Consider the following 11,003-nt stretch of genomic DNA (forward strand, 5'->3'; position numbering starts at 1 on the left):
GCATGTGGTGCTGGGGGATTGAACCGTGGTCCATGTGTTTTGCTAAGCTTGTTCCAAGTAGGTGCTTTAGACCACTGAGCCATCTCACCAGCCCTAAAAATTTTTAGAAATGAGATCTGGTGGCTAAATATTCCAATTTCTGATGTCCCTCACACATAAGTGGGGCAATTCTGAAGTATGTTATTTATATTTTTTTTGAAGCATAAGGATCATGTGGAGAGAGTACTAAGCTGCAAGAGTTTGCCCAAGAGTTTGCATTTCTAACCAAGCTCCTAGAAGATTCTGATGCTGCCAGTCCATGGATGAATCTTTTAATAGCATTGTTCTTTGATATTTCTTTTCTTTTTTTTTTTTAACGTATTTAGTAAGGTTCTACAGCGTCTCACTACACAGATTGGACTTGTAGTGATCCTTCCTGTTTTCAGCCTCCCAAACACTGGGATTACAGGTGTGCGTCACCATGCCCAGTCTTCTTTGAGATTTCTGAGCGAGATTCAGCCTCAGTTGCTAACATCACTCTTTATTGCCTTTCCTCTTACTCCTTTACATTGCATGGGTTTCTGGGATACCTTTCTTTTTTTTTTTTTTTTTTGGCGGAACCAGGGATTGAACTCAGGCCCTTGTGCTTGCCAGGCAAGCGCTTATTCTATTGAGCCATCTCCTTGTCCCCACACCTTTCAAATTAACTACTTGCATTCAAATGTTTGTTTCAGGATCTGTTTAGGGGAAAATCCTTAAGAATACGGACATAGACTTTTGTATATGGATTTAGCAGAGGTAAAAATTCCAATTCATTTATTGATTCATTCATTCATTGACAGGGTCTTGCTATGCCGCTTGGACTCATAGGGATCCCCCTGTCTCCACTTCTCCAACACTGGGATTACAGGTGTGAGCCACTAGGCCTGATTTCGATAGCTGGCATGGTGCGCAGGGGTTCTGGAACTGATGCGGCATGCCATACCAGGGATCAAACCTAGGTCTTTGCACTTGTCAAGCAAATGCTTAGACCACTGAGCTATCTGCCCAGCCCTTCAATTCACTCTTTAGGGTACAAATGAAGTGACTGGGGTAAATGTCATATGATCAAGGGCACTAAAATATGATCAGTCTAGTGTGAAATCTGGCCACCTACCCTGTTTACAGCTCATGGAATTGACTGAATTCAGCCAGTTCTCCTTTTCCCAGGAAAAGGGATATAGCTCAGTGGTAGATCACATGACTGATATTCATAGAGCATCAAATATGATACCCAGCACTAAAAAAAGTAAGCAGATATATAAAGAAACAAAAGTTATTTTCCCAGACCCTACTGTTACCTCATTATTCTTCCTGGTCTTTGTCATCCTTACTTTGTGAGATATCAGAGTAAGTCTGGGACTCTAGGAGACACCTAAGGCTTGAGATCAACATTTAGAAATATTGTTATTCATTTCTGTTGAGTTCTTGTTTATTTTTACTTTTTGAGACAGGGTCTCACTGTTAAATTCTTTTTTTTTTTTTTTTTTTTTTTTTTGTAGAACTGGGGATTGAACTCAGGTCCTTGCACTTGCCAGGGAAGTGCTTATTCTCCTGAGCCATCTGCCTGGCCCCTCACTGTGCAATTCAGGCTGGCCTTGAGTTCACTTTGCAACCCAGGCTGGTTTTGAACTCACAGTGTTCCTCCTGCCTCAGCCTTCCAGAGTACTGGGATTACGGGCATGCACCACCTTGCCTGGCCTCCACTGAGTTCTGTTTTCACTCCAGTCATTGTTTTCTGGGCAACATGGCAGTGTTCCTATAACCTTTAAATCTTTTCTTGCTGTGAGCACACAGAGCCAGGCATATAGCATATAACTGAAGCTGTTTCTCCTATTTCCTTCTGGATTCCACATTACACCCAAGTCTATTTGATCCTTTGAGGAATCTGTAACCTTTGACATATATTCTTAAACCCAATTACGTATCCTCTGGAAACCAGGCAATATTCCTAGAGATTGGGGCCAGGGAAATGGCTCAGTAGAAGAAGCGCTTGCCTGGCAAGCGCAAGGGCCTGAGTTTAACCCCCCGCCAAAAAAAAAAAAAAAAAAAAAAAAAAAAAAAAAATATATATATATATATATATATATATATATATATTCCTAGAAATATCTTTGCCCTATGGTTCAAACATTATCCTCTAGTTATGTGACAATCAAAGTAACCCTTATTTCTTCCCTAGAATTCAATTTCCCTCTTCCTGGTTTTCTGGTTTTGCAGCTTCTAGTTGGCTACATAAGAGAAAGATAACACTTCAGTGTCACCAACACTTATTTCCTAACCACTGTGCATAGCAGCACTATAGCTTTGCCCACAGGTGGGCTACCATGTATGTTTATGCTTATTTGCTTCATTTAGCAATGAATTAAGTATGTCTTTGTATATATCTGTGAATATGAGTTTGTGGGTGTGGGTATGTAAGCAGCCAGACATCATGTCTGTTCTTAAAGTCTAAATAATGAATGTTTAGCACTCAACTTTAACTAGTCTTTGTGTGTTGCTAGCTTCAGAGTTAGCTTTCTTCTGCCCTCAGATATCAAAGGAAGAATGAGTTCATTTCCTTGAAGTTTATTGACTTACTGGTGGCAGAGCAAACTCCACATGGAGCAAGTAGAAGGGGAGCTCAGAGGTGGTGAGGAAAGACATCCAGAGTGGGGCTTGGAGTAAAAGACAGAAGGGCCGATCTCTCCCTCCCTTTTTCACTTTCTTCCCACAGAAACACAGGACTAATAGTGGGGGCATCCTGCTCAGCACTCCTTCTCCATGTTGGAACCACAGGGAGAAACATGATGCAAATTAGAAGAGGAAACACTTCAGAGTTCCTCTGTTTCTCCATCCAAGGGGATGCCGATATCCACAGTGTAATCTACTGGCTCCCCGGAGCTCAGCCATGGAATAGGCGTTCGATTGAAAGAAGGCCTGTTGGAGAGGTTCTGGTTGTAGAGGACCAGGGGTTCACTCAGCAGGGGTCCCAGGTCAATCTTGGGCATCTGGAAGGTCATACGTTTAGAAGCCTTCTCATATCCACCATAAGGCATTGCTGTCCTGAGAAGGGGACATATTACTTAATTAATAGTCAGAAGAAAAATAGAACCTTGTGGAAATGTTACCCTGGTAGGAGTAAGGAAATGTCCATAAATTAATATTGTTTCTACATTCTTTTATCTTCTTCTCACTTGATACCTTCTGTCCTCTTCTTGGCTTGCTTGTTTCCCCAAAGCTAATAGTGAAAAAAGTTGTCTAGTAGACACTAAATAGAGAAACTCTTGGGAAACTTGTAACCCAAACACTGTAAACCCAAGGATCTGAGGTCACCATAAATCACAATACAGAGACCTCTCCCCAACTCCTTCTGATGGGTACCTCCTGAAGGATTTAATAACAGAATACAAAAATGCTTCTCGGGGCCAGGGAGATGGCTTAGTGGAAGAAGCACTTCCCTGGCAAGCATAAGGGCCTGAGTTCAATCCCTGGTTCCGCCAAAAACAAAACAAAACAAAAACAAAAAATGCTTCTCTAGGCCTTTCCAGCCCTGCTCTTACATAAATCTCCAAGCTCTGGAGAAGCAGAATTCCAAAAGGATAGACATTCACAACCTTGTCCCCAGAAAGGAATAGAATCATACTACAGGAAAAATGACATCCCCGCCTTGAATTATATTCAAAATGACCAGATCTTAGAGGTAGGGTGACTTTTCCACACCTACTGGCTAACAAATGACCTATAAACCAGTATTTAAATCCTCCCAGCAAATTTCTCCTTCATCACATTGCTATGATGAAGATGAGCTAGAGTTAAAGGAGCAAAAGTTTTCCATCAGGGTCCCTACAGTCCTGCCTTCCCTTTTAGTTCTCTTCTGAAACATCTGAACTACAGTCCCATGTCATGCACTGGAATGCAACTAAATCCTCCCCACCACTCTACCTGTTAAAGGACTTATATTTGGGGAGTTCCGCTTTGGCCCCATAAGCCAGAAGGTCAATGCCAAGTTCCACTTTTTGTTGAGAGTCAACTCCCATGGCTCGCTCCCATGGGGAAATGTAAGTCTTGAACACAGTAACATGTTTTCCTTCTCCACCTGCCTGGTCTCCTGGTGGTCATGAGAAAGAGAAATAAGTCAAACAATGGCAGTTCATTTAAGGTCTGGTATGATAGCTCAGCAGACTAAGTGCCTACTTAGGCAAACACAGGGACCAGGGCTGCACTGGCCACAGAGACAGGGCAGTGGCACATGCCTGTTATTCCAGTGCTGGAGAGGCCGAAAACAAGAGGATCACTATGAGTCTGAGCTGCGTAGTGAGACCCTGTACCAAATACATAATTTTTTTTTTTTTTTTGGTGGAATCAGGGATTGAACTCAGACCCTTGCACTTGTCAGGCAAGCACTTATTCTATTGAGCCATCTCCTCAGCCCCATAAATTTTTTTTTAAAAAAGCACTTCATTTGAAAATCCCACATCCTTGCACTAGGAAAATTGCTAAATCCAGGCACCAAAAGTATAGTATATAAAGCTGTCTGTGTAATGACAGTCTACTGTCAGATCTGTGATTGAATTTTAAAAGCCACAAGGCTTGCAGATAAGGCTTGTCAGTGAAAGAGACATACCTCTCTATCCTGAATACCTCCTTGGTTCAAGCTAGTTCACTTCCTCCCCCACCCCCAACCCCCAACCTAGGCAATATTCCTGGAGACATCTTTGCCCTGGGGATCAGACACATTATTTTTGAATGAGAGTACTTGCCTGATCCTGCCTCTCCAACTCCTGCTGTGCCAGCAGCTCCTCCTCGGCCAGCCTGGCCCCCAGGACCACCTGCACCCCCGGCTCCAGAACCAGAGCCTTGATGATGGTCAGAGCCATACTGTCCGAAGGAGCCACTGCCCCCTGCCTGGCCTCCGCTGCTGCCCTTGCTATAAGAGAAACCCTGACCAGCCGTGCCCAGCTGTCCCCCCACTGTAGGAAGGAACTTCTGGAAGTGATCCTGTAAAGAAAGGAGAAATTGAGGAGAAAGTTAGCAATCAATGGAAAACGCTGGAAGGGAGGTGTGTAGAGCAAAAGAAGAGGTGGTCAGAAACAGTAGCCAACTCCGAACAGCCTGAATCCTCTGGGATCATCCCTACTATTATATGGATAGCCTGACGGAGAGGACTCGAGCTCTCCTTAAGAGGCAGTACCCTAGCTCAGCAGAGTAAAGCGCCTTCAAGCACGCTCAGGGGTTGGGGGTTCCATCCCTGGGCCTGCAGTGCCAGCCCCACCCCGGGGGGCGAGCTGAGATGGCAATTGAGACTGGGCGTGGTGACCCGTGCCTGTAATCCCAGCTCTTGGAAGGCTGTAAACAGGCTGATCACTATGAGTCCTATGTAGTACTGAGACCCTGAACACCCTGTAGACACTTCCCTAAAATACAAAAAAAAAAAAAAAAGTACCAGAACCCCTATAAACTGTTTCCCTGGTTACACCTTAGGTTTGGGTGCCGTGTTCTCCACTCTTTTTTCCTATCCTTACTAAGGAAAAAAAAACCAAGACTTTTGCACAACTGAAATGTGGGAGGGCAAGGCCGTTGCAATAGCTCAGCAGTCTAAAGCACTTGCTTAGGCAAGCTTAGGCAAAGCACAGAGACCACGGTTCCATCCGCAGATCCACAGCACCACATGCCGCCCCAGTCCCGCCCCTAGGGCAGGCTGAGCCGGCCATACAAATAAAATAAAATTTGGGAGAGCAGAGCTGCCAAGAACCCAGCCTTATTTTTTTTTCCCCCTTCGGAACCAGGTATTGAACTCAGGCCCTTGCGCTTGCCAGGGAAGTGCTTATTCCATTGAGCCATCTCCTTGGCCCCGCTAACCTTAATTTGAAGAACTACCCTTCCTCATTTTGTCCAAAAGTCTCTTTTCTTTCTTCTTGGTGTCTGTTGGACTTCCGGAGAGTGAAACTGTAGCAGGTGGGGGGAGGGGCAAAAGGGCATCACTGGATTCAGCCCCAAGGTCTAAAAATAATCCTGCAACTCCTTGAGGAGGCTCTTCTGGCCACCTTACCATGTATACCTCCATGCTCCACCCAGTGTAACCAGACCCAGCAGAGAGATGGGCTTTCAGCCTCCTAAAGTTAGATACAACCAGCTTAGCACTTTAACTCTGCTCCTACATCTAGGGCCAATGGAGACGGTCCTGTCCTGGCCTCATCCCATAGGCTTCTCTTTCCACTGTCCCCCAGCCACCCAGAGAAGGTGGAGGAGGCAGAAAGAAAATAGAGAAAGTCTTCTCCTCAGCTGTAACATCCTGTGCCAGGCTCCTCTCCAATCTCCACTTCACTTTCTTGGGAGAGAAGGAGGCTAACTAGAATTGTTCATCTTTTTTTTTTTTTTTTTTTTTTTTGGAACCGGGCATTGAACTCAGGCCTTTGCGCTTGCCAGGGAAGCGTTTATTCCCCTGAGCCATTTCCCGGGCCCCAAATTGTTCAGCTTGAAGAAGGATAATTTCAGTTGCCACGTCTGGGATCCTTAGGGAAAAGACTGACCCTTTAAATAAAAGAATGGCTCAAGAAGGATACAGCTATAAAAACAATCTAGGTTTGCCAGCTTTCTGTTTTGTTTTTGCACTACTTGTGATTGAACCCAGGATCTGGCACATGCTGGGCAAGCCCTGTACCACTGAGCTAAATCCCCACACCTTTTTCTTTTATGTTGAGACCTGTTCCTGCTAAATTGCCCAGGCTGACCTCAAATTTGCCATCCTCCTGCCTTAGCCTCCTGAGTTACTGGGATTATACACATGTGCCATTATGCCCAATTTCAGATTGCCAAATAGCTGAGGGTACTGACACATGCCTGAAACCTAGCACTGGAGAAGCTGAAGCAGGAAGATCCTTGCAAGTTTGAAACCATCCTGGGCTACAAAGTGAGCTCAAGGCCAGCCTGAGCTGCACAGTGAAACCCTATCTCAAAAAGAAAAAAAAAAAAAGACAAAAATAAATAAATAAAAGATTGCCAGATATACCAAATAAAATTATAGGACACTACTTAAAATTAAGTTCAAATGCACAGCAAATCCATTTTAGTATAAATATGCCCTAAATACTTACATAGAGCATTATTATACTAAGAAATTATTCTTTGCACCTATGAAATTCAATTTGAAGTGGACATCATGTGCTTTTTTTTTTTTCTCTTTTTTTTTTGGTGGAACCAGGGATTGAACTCAGGCCCTTGCACTTGCCAGGGAAGCGCTTATTCCAGTGAGCCATCTCCCCGGCGACATCATGTGCTTTTGATGTTCCAAATCTCACAGGAAACATACAGAAAAGAGGTATTCATTGTCTAAATTTTTTTTTTTTTTTTTTTTTTTTTTTTTTTTTTTTTTTTTCGGAACCAGGGATTGAACTCATGCCCTTGCACTTGCCAGGGAAGTACTTATTCTACTGAGCTATCTCCCTGGCCCCTCATTGTCTAAATTTGAATGCAAAATATAACTGGGTATCCTGTTAGGGTTTTTTATTTTTGTTTTGTTTTTTAGGTTTTTTTAGTGCTGAGGATTGAACCCAGGGCCACATGAACACTGAGTATGTGTCCCAATACTGAACTAACTACACCCTTTGCCCCCATGTCCTGTATTTTTTATTTTTTATCTTATTCTATTTTTATATCCTAAATATTGCAAGAAACATACTTTCCTATAAAAAAATTCATTCATTATGTATCTTAACTTCAAAATTCAGGACTGGGTGTTTTGTGTTTTATCTGGCAGCCCTATTTTAACACTTACCCATACTGGAAAGGAATTTTCTCCCTGAGGGTGTGGTACACCCCGCCCATTCACTGTTTCTAAACTGGAGACTGAGTTTCAAAGATGGGCTGTACCTCTCCCCAGGAGCTTTTGGGACCTCAATAAATCTGGAGGTTTAGTGAGTTTATAAATCTTCAGGGAGGGGATGTTGATGGTATTTTGGAGGGTGAAGGCCCACTAAACAGCTACCAGAAAAGGAACCAGGCTTTGAGGGTGTGATTTAGTTCCAAACTCACCATGGAGCTGTCAGAAAAAACATCAGGGTGGTTCTCATAGATAAACTTCTCCACCCGCATCTGTCGCAACTTGAACATCTTGGAGCCCCGGTTGGTGAGCAGTGACAGCTCCTCCAACATCACATCCCTTGGGACACTGATCTTCTTCCCCAGGTTCAGGCCTGAGCTCTCCTGTCCACCTTTCAGGGAGGTAAGGAGGAAGAGAAAGAGGACAGGAGGGTTTTCTGGGCTCACAATGCAGACCCCACCTGCAACTCTGTGTCTTGATAGAGATCATTTAGGGGAACCTAAGTGGTGTTTGCGATGTCTGACCAAGGTCTTCCTTGTTTGTGATTTTGATTTCCTGTGTTTGGAGTTCGAAAGAAGGCATAGGGTCTTGGGTGCAGGGCAGAGACCGTGGGGCTACTATAGTGAGAGGTGAACATCTAAGGGCCAAGAGCAAAAGGTGTGAAGGAACATTGTAGATGGGGGCACCATTGGAGAAACAGTGGCAGGGGGACAGTTAATAGGCCAATTCCTGGTGACCTCTAGATACAGCCTCTTCTTTTAACTCCTTTCCCTTCTGAGCAAACTCTGGCTCCAAAAAGCCTCTAGGTTTTGGAGATAGCTCCACATATGTGCCCTTTCATCTGCCCCCTGCAAACATACATGTGCAGTTTTCCATTTGCAGTACTTATCCAAGTTCTCAAGGGCTGGGGAAAGAAATAAAGAAACTAAACATGTTCTGAGACCTTCATCTGTACCCGTGTTCCTCAAACATACCTCACTGACTGCGTCACGTGGTCCTGGGCCTGTGCTGGGTAATATGGTAGGATCTTGACTCAGATTACAAGGTAAAAGGGTAGAGGGATGAGACAATGTCGAACTCTTTCTGCCTTTCTTCCTGCCCATCTTTCCTCTCCTCCTCACTCCTGACCCCTGACCCCCTGCCACTGGAATTCCTCTTGTTTACCCTAAAATATATACCACCTTATATTATTTTTGAGGCTCTTGGGTCAGGGAAGCTCTCAGTGTGGAGTCCCACTTTAGGCAGTTACACACACGTGCCGTACCTCCAGTGAGTTCCATGATCAGCTTGCTGGATTTCCTCTTCTTATTGGGGGCCGGGGTTCCTGAGAGCGGCATTGTGGAGGTGGATTCAGCCTAGAAGGGGGGGCAAGGGGAGTTGAGGTAGACAGAGACTGGACACAGCATATGCAAAAGGACAGTTTTATTCATTATCATTATTATTGAGACAGGATCTCATTATGTATTCCAGGCTAGCCTTGAATTCATTATGTACCCCATGCTGGCTCTAAACTCAGGCACTTCTCCTGCCCCAACTTGTCAAGTGCTGGAATTACAGGCATACACCACCATGTCCAATTTTTTGTTTGTTTTTGAGACAAGGACTATTCTGTCAGGCTGGCCTTAGATTCATGATGTAGCCCAGACTGGCTTCAAACTTACAGTGATCCTCTTCCCTGGGGTTCCAGGCCTGCCTGCAATAGGACAGTACTTCTTAACATGGTGTAAAGGGGTTCAAAAGATATAGTTTCTTTCTCTTTCTTTTTTTTTTTTTTTTTTTTTAACCTGGAATTGAACCCAGGGCCTTGTGCTCCCCAGGCAAGTGCTCATATCACTGAGCTATCTCCCTGGCCCTATAATTTCATCAGATTTTCAAAGAAATATGTATTCCCCCAAAAGGTGAAAAATCCATTGCTTTAGGGCTTCTGTTTTCTTCAGACACAAAGCAGGAGCCACAGCTGTACCCCTGTACCTACCTTCTATCAGTCTCTATGGGCTACTTTACACAGAGCCTGTGCAGCAATTAGGGAAACTGGGGGTGACAATAGCCTTGCAGGAAGGACAATGCATCCAGGTTTCATGAGCTTGCAGGTGACAATAGCCTTGCAGGAAGGACAATGCATCCAGGTTTCATGAGCTTGCAGGATTTGAAGTTTTTATTTGTCCTGGGATATTAGAGCCCAGTAGACTGGGGCTATGAGGCTCTGCTCTCTCCTCAGCCTGCCCTGATGGCCCATGGGGGTAGAGAAATGTTCTGCCAGGGTTGAGAGACTCTGCCAAAGACATTCTCCATAGGAATGAGAGGTTGTTGCTCCTCCACTGGGCCAGCTGGAAGGTGACCTGGGAGGTTGCAGCCATGCTCCCTGCTCCTTCAGTCACTTCCATCCCAGACCCCAGAGCTGGAGTAAAGAGGAGATATCCAGGAAATATTTGAGCCCTGAGTCAGGTCAGTTCAGCAACAGCATAGCTGTAGGGCACTGAGTGAGGGTGGGGCTATATTAGTAAGATCTGACTGGATGAGGGCAAGCTGGGGAAAGATACAAACTCCAGCATCTCTTTAACAGAAGTTGTCATGTAGAGACAGCTGTCTTCTGCTAAGTCCTATCTCACAAACACATCTGCAACTCTACTGGGGCCTCAGACCCTCTTCCCATCGGTCAGGTGCCTCCCCCAACATCTCCATTCCCCAACTCCCTGAGCCTCTCCTCCCAATCTGTGACTCCCCTGAACTAGACAGCTGGGTACTGGGTAGAGATTAGGAGGAGGTCTACTTCCCCAAGATGAAGAATTCTAGCTGCAGACGCAAGTCACCAGCATGGGCTCCAGCCCCTTGAGCCCTAGCGCTGCACACTTACCGGCTGCTCAGCTGGTGGTCAGCTCTCCTTGGGGTCCAGCAGCCTTGGAGGACTGAGCTGCTGTGACCGAAGAACCTGAGCTGGGCAGGCGTGGGGGTAGCACTGGCAGTGGGGGAGGGAGTGTGGTTATTAATAGAGATGATGAGCACAAGCAGCTCAAATGGCAAAGGGGGTACTGAGACCCTGGAACGGAGACCCCGCCCTCCTTGCCTAGAGGCTCAGAAAGGCCTTTAGGATTCTCCCACTAAGCTGTCTGAGCCAGGGATCAGCCTTTTCCCGGGGTCTCCTTCCCCATGCACCTACAGTCTGAGACCTAAAGATGCATTCAAA

The 11,003-nt window shown here is 45.2% G+C and overlaps 1 protein-coding gene across 1 annotated transcript; it reads right to left on the bottom strand.

The window, feature by feature from the left end:
• Positions 1-2,570: 2,570 nt before the first annotated feature.
• Myoz1 (myozenin 1) lies at positions 2,571-10,781 on the bottom strand. The gene is made up of 6 exons (XM_004624002.3): positions 10,674-10,781; positions 9,084-9,174; positions 8,032-8,210; positions 4,761-4,998; positions 3,943-4,108; positions 2,571-3,063 (listed from the first exon to the last, which is right to left on the bottom strand). Exons 2-6 carry the CDS (start codon positions 9,154-9,156, stop codon positions 2,832-2,834), a joined length of 888 nt encoding a protein of 295 aa, XP_004624059.1. The 5' UTR covers positions 9,157-9,174; positions 10,674-10,781; the 3' UTR covers positions 2,571-2,831.
• Between the last annotated feature and the right edge of the window lie 222 nt (positions 10,782-11,003).

The sequence above is a fragment of the Octodon degus genome, unplaced genomic scaffold (assembly GCF_000260255.1).
Source record: "Octodon degus isolate 3935 unplaced genomic scaffold, OctDeg1.0 scaffold00005, whole genome shotgun sequence".
Lineage (NCBI taxonomy): Eukaryota > Metazoa > Chordata > Mammalia > Rodentia > Octodontidae > Octodon > Octodon degus.